The sequence below is a fragment of the Leptinotarsa decemlineata genome, unplaced genomic scaffold (genome assembly GCF_025532065.1).
Source record: "Leptinotarsa decemlineata unplaced genomic scaffold, Ldec_3_MD MMD2_P_RNA_scaffold_12, whole genome shotgun sequence".
Classification (NCBI taxonomy): Eukaryota; Metazoa; Arthropoda; class Insecta; order Coleoptera; family Chrysomelidae; genus Leptinotarsa; species Leptinotarsa decemlineata.
In genome coordinates, this window is record NW_027412526.1 from 5,754,670 (window position 1) to 5,771,669 (window position 17,000).

The 17,000-nt window shown below is 35.0% G+C and overlaps 1 protein-coding gene across 1 annotated transcript in view; it reads left to right on the forward strand.

The window, feature by feature from the left end:
* The first annotated feature begins 1,365 nt into the window (after positions 1–1,365).
* Positions 1,366–17,000, forward strand: part of msk (importin-7 msk) — a 31,552-nt gene continuing 15,917 nt past the window's right edge. Inside the window, exons 1-10 of the mRNA XM_023172879.2 lie at positions 1,366–1,592; positions 4,113–4,424; positions 6,478–6,630; positions 8,278–8,430; positions 9,603–10,041; positions 11,311–11,575; positions 11,634–11,850; positions 11,913–12,320; positions 13,852–14,250; positions 15,893–16,124. Of these exons, the coding sequence (XP_023028647.1) occupies positions 1,509–1,592; positions 4,113–4,424; positions 6,478–6,630; positions 8,278–8,430; positions 9,603–10,041; positions 11,311–11,575; positions 11,634–11,850; positions 11,913–12,320; positions 13,852–14,250; positions 15,893–16,124 (2,662 nt within the window). The 5' untranslated portion in view covers positions 1,366–1,508. The remainder of the gene's footprint in view (positions 1,593–4,112; positions 4,425–6,477; positions 6,631–8,277; positions 8,431–9,602; positions 10,042–11,310; positions 11,576–11,633; positions 11,851–11,912; positions 12,321–13,851; positions 14,251–15,892; positions 16,125–17,000) is intronic.

A 17,000-nucleotide genomic window follows, 5' to 3' on the forward strand; every position in this document is an offset into this window, starting at 1 on the left:
TTTATTTCTGACCGGGATATTATAAGCTTATATCGTCATAGTTACGCTATCAATAAAGAGGGTCATAACTCCCTTGGGACATTATAGATTTTATAATTCCCTCTACCTTTCACAAGTAAAAATAAATAGAAATGAAAACTGAACCATATTTTATTTATTCACGTCCTTACAAATAATAAATGTACAATTTTGAAATGTTCCCTGAAAATTACTTCCGCCACTGGAAACAATTTCTTCTTTTGTATGGCTGGAGCTTCTGTTCACTACAGTCGAGGTACCTGAATAAACACAATTACTACCAAATCTACCGAAAAACATAGAAAATTCCTTACCAGTTCTTGAAAATATGCCAGAAATACAGTTTCAGTGACATCTTTTGGCATAACATTTTTCCGTGTCAGCCAGTTTAGATATATCTTGTATTCTTTTTGGTATACGGCTTCACTTTTCGATGGAATTAATGATTCTCTTGCTTGTTCAGCTTTTTTCAAAATATCCTCCATTATATTTGGGGTAGAAAACACGTTTTCACCGCAAACACAGCTTGATAACAAAGTTCTGTTTATAAACAAGTAACATAGCAACAACCTAGCAACAAGAAAACTCTACTATAATCAATGGTACCTGATTCAAATATACCGGGAAGGTAATGAATTGGTACATTTTTCCGTTTCAAAAATGAACAAAATTTTATTGAAATCGGTCAGAAATAAAATTATCTATGTACCACGGGAATTAATGAGCCTTAATAACCTCAGGCAATTGCTGTTCCTCGGGCCAGAGGCCCTCGGGACGCAAACTTTGCCATCGGTAATTAAGGCCCTCCTAATTTCCTTGATACATAAATAACTATTCTTCATTGATTGAAATGATTCCTGCTCTTTTTTTTGTGTTGTGCCTTTAGTGTTCCTCAAAAAATAGCCACAGACAAGTACCTTTGTAATAATGATGACTGGACATCAGATACTGATAGACTGACACCACTGATGTCAGACAAACCCTGAATGATACCAAATGCTAATCGTTTCATAAAACTCAATCATGTATGAATTGAAAAAAGAAACATTTTAGGCTAGATCATTTTTTTTGCAAGAGCTTTTTGGCTTTCAATTTTTTTGTTTAATTATGCAAAAGTAGAAAATCAAAAAACTTAAAGCTCCTTCCAGATCAATCACTTATTTGTCGATTTTCGGAAAATATACTCATAGCAGTTTCCATTGGTAAAACCAGTTCACATTTCGTGTAATACCGCCCTCTATTTCATGATACATTACTGGAGAACTAAGTACACCGATTATGCACTTGTTTTACTAATGGAAAACGCTAGCAGAAGATATTTGACACTTCGAGTGAATGTCATTAATGTCTCTTTTTTTCGTGTTCCTTCGTGCCTTTCACAGCATAGGAATCTGTGCACGATCTGTGGGCCCCGAAAATCTTGTAGAAATTGAAAAGTTAATATTACCTACCCTTGAACTCTAGAAGTGAAAACGGGAACAGCGATAAAAATGGAAGTGAGAAAAATAATTGAAATTTTGAGGGCAACAATAGACCCAAATAGACGAGAACAAGCCGAAAACCAGTTGACTTTAGTAAGTATTTCCTATACATGTGCCTGTAATAACCTATGCAGCATGAACAGTTAATTAATGAGCTTACATATTACTGTTGATATTTATGTTATCACAAATCATGAAATATGCGGCATCGGACCTCTATAAAGAATAAAGAAAAATAATCCTTTCAAGATCAAATTAACCTACAATAAATAGATTTCAATTCCTCACATTGAATCAAATATGAAATTTGACATCTGATAACCCAGTAATCTGCAGTTGAGAATGTAGCCTACCAGAGAATAGGTCATTTCCTTAAATGAGGCCTTTTGTCCATTTATCTGGTTGTGAGGCAAATTGAACTACTGTCAAATATTATGTATTTATATCTATTTCTAAATTAATATCATCAATAGATGTTTCTTTCACAGAAATCAAGTGTTTCTTTCAATTTGATCACCAAACATGGAGAAACTCCACACACAAATTAATAATTAATTAGATATTATTGTTCTCGCATCATGCACAAGTCATGATCTTCAAGTTTTCCAATGGTTACAAATATACAAATAAATAATCAAGTTATCTGGATGAAATGCCCTTTCTTCATAGTGAATTTATCTTTTCCCAGAGTGATCTTTCCCAATACCATTGAAATGTGTAAAAAGAAATAGTCCGTTCAACAACAGTTATAAGCCAATAACTATTCATTTGAATTGGAAGGGGTATATTTTCAGGAGAGATCACTTTTTGGAAAAGGTTTTGACTTTCTAATTCTTCATCTTGTGGAAATCTTCCAAAGAAAGCAATCAATTTCAAAGAATTAAATCTATGCAAAGAAATGTAGGTCATGCAAAGAAGTAACTTTCAGACACAAACTGAAAAAAAAAAACCCTGTCGAAACAGCTATTTTCATATAAAAATTGAATTACACGAAAGAAAAATACTTTCGAAACAACTACTTTTATATGAAAACTGAACTATTCAAAAAATACTTTTCTCTATTCAGTTTATATTATAAACATTCGTTATGGAATTGAATCAGTTATCATTCACAGGATCGCTACACAATAAGGTAAATGAGGTGAAAGAGTGGTGTGATTCCAATCTTTAATCATTCAACATCGATAAAGCAAATGTGGTCACGTTTAGATGTAACATAGGGGAAGTACACTTTGAAAATGTAAAAAATTGAAAATTTGGAGAAAAACAAATCTTTAGGGCTCTTCATTGATGAAAATCTAATATTTGATTCCCAGGTCGACTACTTATATAAAAGACATGCAGTGAGAGTTGTTGCTAGAGTTAGATACTACTATTACAAGATCAGTTTATTTTCCACAAATTGAGTCCTATTTACGTTATGGAATTTGTTTCTGGGAAAATTGTGCACCATTTCGTTTCAATATGGTATTCTTTCTACAAAAAAGATCCATCGGATATTTATGCAACAGGGATTCATGTCGCCCACTATTTGTGACGCAAAAAAATCCGACCTTAGCATGTCTTTTTATTTTGAAAACAGTGTGTCTTATCCACAAAATATATAAAAATCAATTTAATACCACCAACACCTACTCTAGCTCTTACACAAAATTATATTGTTCTATCATTATTTAATCATCTTTCCATTAATTCAAGGCAAATATATAATGAAAAGAAATTCTTGTTGGGAGGGCCCTATTATAGTGTGGACGAATTCTACCAAGGCTCTATCGAGTAAATCAACACGAAATGGCTACCAATGTTCATTACATTGCATTATATATTTACATTAACTCAATATTCATGGATTTATATTTGTATCTGTTCAGCTGGGCTTAATATCGTTCTGTCTATATACCCTGCTCTTGTCTCTAAGCATTATTTTATAACCCATATTTCAAATCAAATCAATAAATAAGATGTTCAGATCTGGGGTAATTAAGCATATTTTGATTTGATTTGAATATTTTCAACACATTTGCTTTAGTAACATTTATTATCAGACGCTTGAATGACAGACAAAATATTTGATCATAATTGATTCAATTTTTATACACAAAATTTGATGCAAACTTTTTGATTGATAGCAGAGAATCGCTGAACACGTAAAACACTTTTAACTTTTATGCCTCTCAATAACAAATTAAACATGCTAAAAACTGAAAGTGTGAATGTATGTTCGAAACGAATTTACAAGCATGAAAATAATTAAAAATCGCTAATTAAATGTAAGTAGCCTGTGAAACTTGAACAATCACCTTATACATTGACGCTAGTGTTATTAATTTATTCATCATCATTTTTTTAAAGTGCTAATGTCATTAAAGATTTTATTCATTAACTTTTAGTAGTCATTTTTTATATTTAGTTTAGTGTTCATTTGTTTGAAACAACTGTTAGATCATTCATAGAGCAAATATTGCATATATATTTATATAAACCCTACTGATGATAATTTGTAATTTGAAATCGTAATCTAAGTATGTGAATTTATCATTAGTATATATGATTATCATTACCATTGATAGAAGCTATACTCTTGGGGGCTCTCTAATTCTTATTCTTCTACAGATCCATAAGATAATCGGATTCGCCCCGTCCCTGCTGCAAATCATCATGATGGCGGACTGCGATATGCCCGTGCGTCAAGCAGGAGCCATTTACTTGAAAAACCTCATATCCAACAACTGGCACGAGCGCGAAGTGGAACCGGGGCAATTGCCCGCTTTCGCTCTTCACGAACAGGACAGGGCTCTCATCAGAGACAGCATCGTGGACGCCGTCGTACACGCCCCCGAACTGATCAGGACGCAGTTGTGCACGTGCGTCAACCATATGGTCAAACATGATTTTCCCGGCAAGTGGACGCAGATCGTCGATAAGGTACTGACTAATTATTTTTTTCAAAACTGGAATTTAGAACGCAGTATTCCACCTGTGCCAATTTCTTCTGAAATGGGTGTAGATATTGATGTGCCACAAGGTAATGTTCTTGGGCCACTTTTTTTCATTTCATAATTAATTTTTGGTAAGAGCTAATTGTTGAATAAAAGTCTCTCCTTATCATTTTGATTGAAAACGGTTCCAACTTTGTCCAATTTGCAGAATAATCGTTAATCAATATGTTAATCTCATGCTGAAAGAAATTATCAAGGTTCTCTGGAGTCATATTTATGAGCTATAAACGTTTTCCTGACTTGATGAAGATTACTCTGAGGACAATATGCTGAGTGTCTTTGTTAGATTCCTAAAATCACTCTAAAGAGCAACAAAAAGAGGCTAAAATTAAACTGTCATATGTAAAGTTTGAAAATTGTACAAAGATAAGTTTACTCATAACATTCTGCTATTGAAACCAAAGATCTAGGTGTGATCCTAGACTCCACACTTAGCTATAAATCACACATTTCCGCTGTAATTCAAAAATCTATGAAGATGCTTGGCTTTATAAAGAGAACCACTCTTGATTTCACCAACATCACTGCTATTAAATCTCTTTATTTTTCCCTGGTTAGATCTCATCTCGATTATTGTTCCCCAGTTTGGTACCCTCATTACTTCTATTCAAAATTATCAACGGACTGAGTATCAGCCCCGAGCTTCTCTCCAAAATATCTTTACATGTCCCCAGTCGTTCAACTAGACAAACTTTTTAGGTTTCTTTTCACAAATTCAATTAATCATCACACACTAAGGATATCTTATCTTATGGGGCGTTCCACAAGGATCAGTATTGGGCCCGATTATTTTCCTTATTAAAATACATCTTCCTGTTCCAAAAACGAGCCAGACAAAGTATTCTTCAATTTATGAAAGTAAAAAGCTGTATAATCACATACCTTACAAAATTAGGAAGGAAAAAACTATAAAAAGTTCAGAAATCTTGTTAAAGATGCCCTTGCAACTAAAGCGTACTAAAATCTTGATAAATATTACAATGTAACTTTGCTGTGATTCAATATAGGTGTTTTTTTGTTGTTTATATTGACACCTATACTTCAAATTATATTTTATGCTGGGATATATTTGTTATTTACATTTTTTGAAAGGGACTATATAAAGTATTTTGTCTACAAACTTTGTTAAATTTTATTTTCTATTGTTATGCAAGTTTATATGTTGTATCTTGTAAAACTTCAGTGATGAATAAACATATCTATCTATCTATCTATCTATATTTTATCTATTAGATATGTGAACTTAGTTTTGCTCAAATTGTGTTTCTGAGTATTTGTGTTTTTGAATTGTTTCGTCTTCTTCTTCGATTGGCTGACTCTTTAAATAACCTTCAAATCTGTAATGTATCAGTTTCCCACTTTTAAAACCGTATTCTTCACCTATCCATCTAATAATCTCTGCTTGTGTTGTTGTATTATGTCTAGTGTTACTTGCGTGTAAGAAATTATATTAGTTCATATTGTTATACATTTTAATTTTTTCTTAAATAATTGTATTATTCTTATAATTCACTTTTAATTCACTGTATTGCGTCAAGTACTACATAGCACTGTACTACTTATATCTGAATTGGGCTTGCCCGTGTTATGAATAAACTTATCTTTGTTCAATTTCAGACTTTACACACGACAGTTTAATTTTAGACTCTTTTTGTTGGTCTCTAGAGTTATTTCAGCAATCCGACAAAGGACAGTCTTTGCTGACTAGTTAAGAACAAAACTTGGAAAGTATCTTTGGGTGAACAGCAGAACGGAAGTGTACTGTTATAAGTTATTCCAATATTTTGATAAAATTTATTATCATCTTCAGGGAAAACCTACAAAAAGTTATAATGATAGTAACAAAATTTTTAAAATTATGATTTTTTCACGATATTTGTCATTATTACTCATATCGATGAATGGAGATGATCTATTATTATTTCAATATCTACTTTTATCATTTCCATTCTGATATATTGATTTATTTTGTTTCGTAGATAAGTGTTTATCTATCGAATCCGGATCCGAGTGGTTGGCATGGAGCCTTTCTATGTCTCTACCAGCTTGTTAAGAACTTTGAATACAAGAAAGCGGAAGATAGGGGCCCACTACATGAGGCAATGAATTTGTTGTTGCCGCAGTTATATCAGGTAAGCACAATCATTAATGAGCCCAAGTATTCTCGCTTGCCACAAATACAATCACGTTTACTTACAACAATTTTATTATAGTTTTCTGAACCACAAAAATTTGGTATTCTTAAGGGTTAATTTGCGTAAATTGGTAGGGTTATATAGACACATTAATGCATGAAGTTGGTATGTTGTGCTGGTTGTGTAGGATACTCAGCCACTCATATTAAAAATGCTTCCATTGTGATTGACAATACAGCATAATGCACTGGGCTTCTGGAGTTATTATATCACAAAACTATTTGCAAACTTTGGAATTTTAATAATGACATCACTATAATTATTATTAAGTGTCTTGTTTTGTTTACAATTATAGAATGTTCTTTGAATCAGAGAAAGTTGATCATGTTCATGAAACTATTGAGTTTCACCAAATCATTTGACAAGTCTATGAAAAAAGTATTTATCGTTAGATGTAAATTTTTCAACTATTGAGGAATGTAAAAATCATATTTTAATGTATGTTGTGTACGTCTTTTTTTTAGAAAAAAAAGCAATTCCAGTAAAACGCAAAAAATCATGATGCCTACACATAACTCCTTATAATACCAGGACGTGCATAAGTTACTAGCATTACATTGGATGAAAAATTACGGTTTTTCTCATGTGAAGTACTATTTTCCTTCCCAGGCAACTTAAAAGCATAGTCAATGCATCATTACTGGAAACCATGATTTTTTTCATTGAAATTCTGAAGCAAATTATGGAGTGAAACTTACCCCCATTAGAATTTTTAATAGCTCTTGGAATATTCACTTAATACACATATATAATTTCCCTACCAAATCTGTTCATTTCTTTCTGTATCTGAAAAATTATTGTTTATTCTCAATCTTCACAATATACTTCATGTACAAGTGAATACTCTTAGCTTGGAAAAAAATTGAGGTTGTGTTACTACACAGTCAATTTCGAAGAAAAATCTTCCTTCTTATGTTGTACTGAATACTCAATATATTGCACGCTCAAAATAGACATATTTTTCCATTTCATCATTTCTCTTGTCACCATACTTACTGTTTTTTTAACTGTTCAATTTTCAATCGTGCGTACTGTCAATTATTATCCTCTTGTGATTGAATGCCCCTCAGGCATATGAAACATGACGATCTGTCTCTACTCCTTTGTTTCATTGCCTGCAGCTAAGGTATTCGTATACAGCCCTATTTTGTTCAGGTGTCCTCTTAATGGTCAGAGTCCAGGTAAGTAACCCTCTAACTTTTCTGAGCTGATCTCTGGTTTATAGGATCAGTTCTTAGTTCTCTTCTCAGATGGTTGCTTTGTAAGGGTTCCCTCTCTGCCAGTTTCCTCATTCATATTTAGCCGATTGAAATGAACATAAATCTGTGCTCATGACTTTCCGTCAGTTTGTCTGGCTAGTATCAGTGCTACCTCCGCATTTTTACTATTTGTAGATGTTGGTTCCAGGTCACCGGCGATCTATTATCAATCACTCCCAGATATTTGTAATGATGTTGCTTGATGTAGTGAACAACGCATTGCTTTGTAGCAATGAACTAATCTTTCTATCAAAATACAGTCTATTGAAAATTCTTTATATAAGGTTTACCACTTAATCAAATCACTTATTTGAATTATTGTTAGCTCGAGGTACGCTTGCTAGCAGATCAATCAGAGCAAGCTGTCCTGTTACAAAAAGAAGGGCTCAAGATTTACTTTGCTCTTACTCAATATGTTTTACCTTTGGACTTGATCAGCAAGGAAGCTTTTGCTCAGTGGATGGAAATTTGTAGGCAGGTAGGTGTTAATTTTTTTAAATCATTATTGACTAGACAAATAAAATATCAATAACCAGTTTTTATTTACGAATTGAAAGAGACATTTTAGTTCAATTATATCAAACCAAACAAAAGAGTAACTGAAAAAAAGGAATTACTGTAACAAGTCTTTGAAATATTTGTGTTTTTGAAAAAAACTGTTTGTTTAACACAGTTTTACTGTGATTAAATGCTCTAGAACTTAATAGTTTTGAGTTATTCCTGAAACTTACGGAACGAACACCTTGTGAATGAAGCCATAGCAGAATAGGCCACACAAGACTCATAAGGCTCATTTCTTAACAACCTCCCAGATAACGGAAATCAGTGGGAGTGAGGTCTGCTAACATTACGGCCTCTTCAGCACTGTATCTGTTGCAATTTTCCTCGTACTTAAGTGAAGATTCTGAGCTGCTCACGACGCCATCGCTTTTTTTATTCTCTAAGTTTTTTCACTTCTGAGTAGGAGATTACAGCCGGGTCTCGGCCTCTCCCCACCACTATGACGTAATTAATGGCATTTTAATGACTTATGATGACATCAAGATGACCTTGAAAATTTCGTCTGGTGCATTAGGCGTGAATAACGCCATAGAAATATCATCCCCCACCAATTTTGACTTTAACTGACGTCACACGGGCCCGCGCTGTATGTAAGACCATATGACTTTGAACATGGGAGGTTGGCCTTGAGATTCGACCCTATCTCCGGTACACCACCTTAAGTTTGACCGGTAAGGGCGCCCTTGAGGTACGTGCGTGCAAAATGACCTTCAAGTTTTGATCTTGGAGTAGGTCCTTAAGCTATGTGCGTGCAATATGACCTTAAACGTGAAGTTTGACCTTGAGTAGAGTGCATACAAGGTAAAGGCACCATTTGACATTGCCCTTCATGTGTACTCCGAACAAGTCTGATCAGAGCGAGCCAACTAATGAGCGGTGATTAATACCTGCCATTTTCTGGAATTGCATATATTCTACTGGTGCGGAAATTTGAATCAATTCTGATATTTAAAATCACCCTTGGAACATTTGTAAGTTATAGAAGTTCTCGTTTTGGGAGTATTGATATTCATACAGTCTACAGTTGGATAAGTGACTATTCTGTTGTGCGAAAGTATCACATTTCAATATAAAAATATTACTTCAAAGGTAATAGAGCGTCCGGTACCACCAGCAGCTCTAGAACCCGACGAAGACGAAAGATCGGACCTGCCATGGTGGAAATGCAAAAAGTGGGCATTGCACATCATCTATCGCATGTTTGAAAGATACGGCTCTCCCGGACACGTCACCAAAGAGTATAACGAATTCTCCGAATGGTATCTTCATACGTTCAGCTCCGGTATCCTCAACGTGCTCCTGAGAGTCCTGGACGGTTTTCGGGGAAACCAGTGGATACCCCAGAGAGTGTTGCAGCAGACTCTGAACTACATCAATCAGGGAGTTTCTCATGCCCACACATGGAAAATACTCAAACAGCACATGCCCGTCATCATACAAGACGTTCTGTTTCCTCTGATGAGCTACTCCGCAGAAGATCACGAGTTGTGGACAGTGGATCCTCATGAATATATACGTGTCAAGTTCGGTGAGTACTTTGATCTTCTGTTCACTGTTAGGTTGTTTGTAGGCACAACAATTTGTTGTACATGTTGGCAGATTGATCTGGTATTTGGTACACACATTTAGTTCTGATGATAATACAATTTAATTAATTCTGTATCATTGTAAATCCAAGATGGCCGCAACTACAAAATGGTGGATTACATATTTTTTCACAACTACCCCAATATGGGTATCAAATGACACGGCTCGACTGGTAGAATAGATGATGCAAAAAGATGCAAATTCCATATAGCCAGAGCCATAAAATGGCGGATTACATATTATTAGGGTGGATAAAAATTAGAAACTAAAAACTTGAAAATAAAATAAGTAAAAAAAAATTTTTGAACGGTTTTTTGAAAAAAAAAAAAAGATGTAGATAATGTACTAAAAACTAAAAAAATAATTGGGAAGGTTATAGGTAGCAGTCATCACATCACTCTCCTCAGCAATATACGGTATTGATCAGATAATAAAATAATAGTAGTATTTACATATTTACTCAGGTTACGCTACGCCCAACAATTTAATTATTTTTTTATCTGATCAATACAGTAGATTGCCGAGAAGTCTTGTGATGACTGCTAACCTATGACCTTCTGAATTATTTTTTAGTTTTTAGTGCATTATCTACATCATTATCTTTTTTTTTTCAATTAAACCTTTAACATAAAAAGTTTTTTTTGCTTATTCTATTTGAAGTGAGAGTTCAACCTGTTTTTTGAAAAAAAATCTATAATCTTTCCAGCTATAGATATTGTGCTTATGGGACGATGATTGTTTGGTAAATATTTTAAACTTTTTTGAAAAGAGGTTGACTCTTGACAGTTTTTTAATGTCGGGATAAAATAATATGCTCAAGTAATGAAAGGGGTATATTTTTAGGAGGTTTTGTCTTTCTACCTCTCTATCTTTATACAAAAAATGTGGGAATCTTCCAAAGAGAGAAAGAAAGCATTCAATTCCAAAATAAACTCTTTATAATGATGTGTAGATCATGCAAAAAAGTAACTTTCAGACGCATACTTGAGGAAAGAACCCTCTCGAAACAACTACTATCATATAAACTTCAATTAAAGCAAAAGAAAAAATATTTTTGGATTAACTGCTTTTATTGTATTCAAAATTGCCCGAATGGCACGATACAGGTAAAAGCTGAATGGTTTGAAGTTATTCATTTGTTAGTGGGAAGCACTGTAACATTTTGTAAAGCATTTGTCTGTCTGGAAATTATTTGTGCATCCTTTTCCAGACGTGTTTGAAGACTTCGTATCGCCTGTCACAGCCGCACAAACCTTGTTGCACTCTTCATGCAAAAAACGCAAGGAAATGCTACAGAAAACCATGGTGCTTCTTAATCAAATCCTCACCAACCCCGCCACCGAGGCTCCTCAAAAAGACGGAGCCCTGCACATGATCGGAACTTTGGCTGATGTTCTCCTCAAAAAGAAAATGTACCGCGATCAATTGGACCATCTGTTCGTTAAATTTGTTTTCCCCGAATTCAACAGTGACAAGTATGTATCAGACTTTCCCTTTTCTGACTTTCAGTTCTATTTTTTTTTTCATATACAGGGGTCATATGCGAGCGAGGGCATGCTGGGTCATGCATTTCTTTGCCGAGTTCAATTATAAGCACGACGAGATTCTGTTTCAAGCTATATCGTTAACAGTGCATGCTCTGCTATATGACAAAGATTTACCGGTGAAAGTTGAAGCTGCAATAGCATTGCAATCCTTGCTCAACTTCCAGGAAAAGGCACATAAAGTCATCGAGCCGAAAGTGAAAGAGGTATGTACGACAAGATGATTTCATTGTATTCAGTAGATAATTGTATGATTTCAATTCCTCAGATTGCTCTAGAGTTACTGACTATAATCAGGGAAACAGAAAATGAAGATGCAACAGGTGTCATGCAAAAACTCGTTTGCGTCTACACCGAGCAGTTGATCCCTATCGCGGTGGAGATTTGTCAACATCTGGCTACCACTTTCAACCAAGTCCTGGATACGGACGAGGGATCTGACGAGAAGGCTATCACGGCCATGGGTTTGTTGAATACCATAGAAACCCTTTTGACTGTCATGGACGAACGTCCAGAAGTTATAAAGATGCTCGAACCGACAATTCTCCCGGTTATTGCACACGTGTTGCAGAACGAGGTACACGAGTTCTACGAGGAAGTTATGGCTTTGATTTACGATTTGACCAGCAAACAGATCTCGTACGAAATGTGGAAGGTGTTCGAGTTGCTCTACCAGGTAAGTTGGTAATTATTTAGGACATTGACATACTTTGGAAAGGAAAAACCGGGCAAATAAAAGTTTACGAAAATTTATTAAAAGCAATAAAGACGTAACTTCAGGGTTGGGTACATAAGGAGTGTATAAGTAGGAGTCTACAGCCGGGTCTCGGCCTTCCCCCACCACTATGACGTAATCAATGGCATTTCAATGATTTATGATGACATCAAGATGAGCCTAAAAATTTCGTCTGGTGTGAATAACGCCATATAAACATCATCCCCCACCACTTCTTACTTTGACTGTCGTCACACGGTCCCGCACTGTGTGTAAGACCATACGACCTTGGACATGGGACCTTGGTTTGACCTTGAAGGAGGCCCTTGTGCTATGTGCGTGCAATATGACCTTAAACGTGGAATTTGACTTCGTTCAAGGGATAGATTGCATACAGCTAAAGGCAGCATTTGACATTGTCCTTCATGTGTATGTACTATGGACAATTCTGCTCAAAGGGGTCCAACTAATGAGCGGTGCTTAAAACTTTCCATTTTCTGGAAACTGTCTTTCAGAAAAAACTCGGGTCGTACATTTCTAGAATCAGGATATTGAATTGCACCGGGCAAATAAGAGTTCAAGCAAATTTATTAAAAACGATAAAGACGTAACTTCAGGGTTGGGTACGTAAGCAGTATATAAGTAGACTTCTGGTTCTTGCCAAAAACCGTATATTGGTCAAATGGGAAAAACCATTTCCCACAGAATAAAAGAACATAGAAGTAGTTTCTTAAATATGATAGATTGATACCTATATACTTTATTAATCTCTTCAGATTGTGTTTACAACATGAGACATGTAAAACAAATCGCGAACATTAATAATACCGCCACTTCAAATTTATACAGTGAAATACATGGAATTGAACATATTAAAAGCTAATTACAAGTTGATTACAAAAGATCTTTAAGTAGGTAGGTCATATGACACTATTAGGTGAATGTTTTCAGAATTTATTTGTCGACCGAATCAAAGGATTGTAGATATTTTCATGTATACTCCATTTCTATTTGTTTTGAGTTTCCCTGGCAGTAAAAAATTAAAGTAAGAATCAGTGTTACAAAAAATTCCAATGTTTTTTATTTGAATCGTGATTTTTTTATTTATAAATTTTTGTATTTGAGTAATATCTCATCAAAGATTACTCAGGATGTATAAACCTCTGAAAAGCTAGCTAGTCGCGCCAGAGAAATGTCAGGAAGAAATACCAAAAATAGACGGCCTTCAATCTCGAAAAATAGTGATACTGATTTATGTATTTGTTAATAATTTTTATTTTTTCATCATCTATTCATGCAGGTAATAAGAACTAATAGCTGTTTTTGTTGTTGTAAACTGTGTTTTTTAGAGTTTAATTTATGAAAATAAAGGATGATCTTTTTTTTTTTTAGATTTCATGAGGAGTTTTTTCAGATATTTGCTTCTACGACTTGTTTTAGAATCTTTTGATTCAAATCTGACAACCCTGACAACAACCATTGTTAATTTCAGGTATTTGTGAAAAACGCCTACGACCACTTCACAGACATGATGCCTTCCCTACACAACTATGTGTGTGTCGACACGGATGCTTTCCTTTCTGACGAAAATAGGCTGATGGCCATCTACAACATGTGCAAACTGATCTTCAGTAAGGATTGTGGAGAGGATCCCGAATCTCATGCCGCCAAACTATTGGAAGTAGTGCTTCTACAGTGCCGCAAGAGAATCGACCAGGCTGCTCCGATGCTGGTGGAACTCGCCGCCACTAGGCTGCTCGGGGAGGTCAAAACTAGCGAGTTGAGGACAATGTGCCTGCAAGTGTTGATAGCCGCTTTGTACTACGATCCTCAGCTGTTGTTTTCTGTGTTGCAGAAGATGCCAAACTTCACCAACCACTTCATCAAGCAGGTAAGATTACGATACAACTCTGTTCAAATCATGTTTATTTAATTACCAATGGTGAATCTTCGATTACAAGTGAAAATATTGTGGGATAGATGACTTAACCTACTCAAATGTACCAATACAAATATAAAATGATGATTAAATTATATAATAATCATATGAAATTGATGAACAAGGATAAATCTTGAAATTATTGCAGAATATTGGACATGAAGTTCCAAAAAACTACCAAAATAAGTTCATTAATATAAGAAAACTAGCTGGCCCAGAAAACGTTGTTTTGCCACATGAATTATTTCTATCGGAACTTGCTATTTAAAATTCTGGTTTCGTCAACGTTTTTCATTAATTTTTTAACGACCAATTGCGTGCTGTTGCACAGCCGTGGTGGATTCAAATTACGGAGCGATCCAACCTTCAGTTGTAAATTATGTGATGGCATGCTTGGCAAATCCAATGAATTCAAAAACTGTTGGATAATTCACACCTTCGGTGGCATCACAAACTGTATCTACGCTCGATGGATAAACAATAGTGGTCAAAAACTGTGTAGGAATGAGGGAAGGTTTATTGTGTGAGGGAGACGGGACCAGCTTCGTTCTTATCCCTACTCCGTGTTGTCTACTGAGTGAGAAGTGACACAGGTAAACACACCTGTTGGGAATGACTGATCAAAGATACTTACAGAATATACATATAAAATTTCATGAAAATCGGTCACGCAGTTTCCGAGGAGTATGGCAACTAATACTGTGTCACGAGAATTATATATGTTAGATAAATATTTCGAAATAAAATCTCGAAGTATTCATTTTTCCCAACTACCTACATAGTAGGTTCTGGTAAATGTCTGCCGGAAAACAACTACTTCCCGGCTAATACCACGATGGATATTGAATTATATCCGATAGACATTTATGCAAGATACCTTGATGACAGTCTTCAGAGACGTTTTGATAAGTTCATCAAGGAAAACATATTTTTTTTTTTTTTTTTAGAAGCATGGAAAGAACCAAAAGATTCATTATGTTTGCTGCAGTCTGAGAAATAACTCTGCTGTTGTGAAGTGTCAAGAATATTGTTCTTTTTTATGGTCTACCTGAGGCCCAAAAAGGACAAGAGCAATAACAAATTCTAAATTTTATGAAAGTCGTCATCCATTATTTAAAAAAATTGATATAATTTGACTGTGTTACATTCCCAGTCATGTGGTAAAAACAAATATGATACCATATATAAATCTGTTGTAGTTCGTTTATTTTGTTCATTTAATCTCAACTCGTTGAAAAAAAATTCTATTGAATTTTAAAATTTGATCGTAAATGGTTCTACCACTTGATTTACGTAAAGCTTTTGACACTGTTGATCATTCAATTTCACTGAAAAAAATTAGATAGTGTCAGAATGGGTGTGAAATTCATTGTTGGTTCAGAAAACTGTAGGCAGTTTGTGAATATAGGAAATATTATCAGTCAGCGTAGAAATTTAACACATGGGGTTCCACAGGGATCAGTATTGGGACCCTCATGTAGTAATAGTGATTTTCATTTTAGTATTTGAAATATCTCAAAATTTGTTCCTGAGCATATACAGTTTTTGAATTGTCCAACAAGAGACTGAACTCCTATCTTCTTTTCTTTCTCAGTGGCTGCATGATACAGACTGTTTCTTGGGGATTCACGATAGGAAATTATGCGTCTTGGGTTTGTGTACGTTGATATCGATGCCAACAAAACCTTCGGCACTACTAGAAGTGGCACCAAAGGTTGTACCATCACTGATACTATTGTTCGACGGACTAAAGAGGGCGTATGCTGCCAAAGCTTTGGAAGCTGCAGAAGAGGAAGAAAGTGACACGTCTGAGGGGGAGATTGAAGGTGCGTTGTTTTCAGTTTACTGCCTACATATATTGAATGGTGGAGGTGTCCAAATTAATTTGGTCATCGTTATTGAGATCACTGAAAGTACATTTTTTCAACAGGGATATCGACTGAATATACAAAAGTATCGTAGGCTAACATAGAATTTTTTTTATACAGTTTGATTTTATTATTCAATATAGTTGCCTTTGAGGGAGATACAGCGATTATAGCAGTCATACAAGTTTTCGATGCCATTTTATAGAATGATTTGTTTTAGCCTCAACTCAGTTCGATCATTACCTCTTTATTGATGCTAAATTTCTTTTCAGCGAGCATTCTCTTATGGTCTGAGAACAGGTAAAAGTTGCCGGGGGCCAGATACAGTGGATGTGGAAGCAATTCGTAGCTCAATTCATGTAATTTTACCATCGATTTCATTGATTTGTGACATGGTGCTTTATCTTGATAAAACAGCACTTTTTTTTTTTAATGGGACCGTTTTCCCCTGATTTCGTCCTTCAAAAGCTTTCGCATACCCAAATATTCAAGCATGATTTGTCCAACACGTTCATTTAATGTCTTTTGAGTCTCAGCTATCTAGATCAACTTCCTTGTGTGGTCATCCAAAATTATTTTGTGGTCTTTTTTGATGTTTTTGTCGGTAACAGTCTTATTTGGGGCGTCCACTGCGTGCATCGTCGCTGTTCATTAAGACAAGCCTTGGCTTCAATAATTATTTTTTTGCTAAAAAGCAATGCTCTATTAACAGGAAATTCCTTTTAATTCATTCTCTTCAAACTGACAAAAATTGTTTCACTCAGTATGTTCTATCCCACAAACCAATAGTCCGACAGCTGTGAAATTTGTATGCGTGTCTTTTGAAGGTTAGAG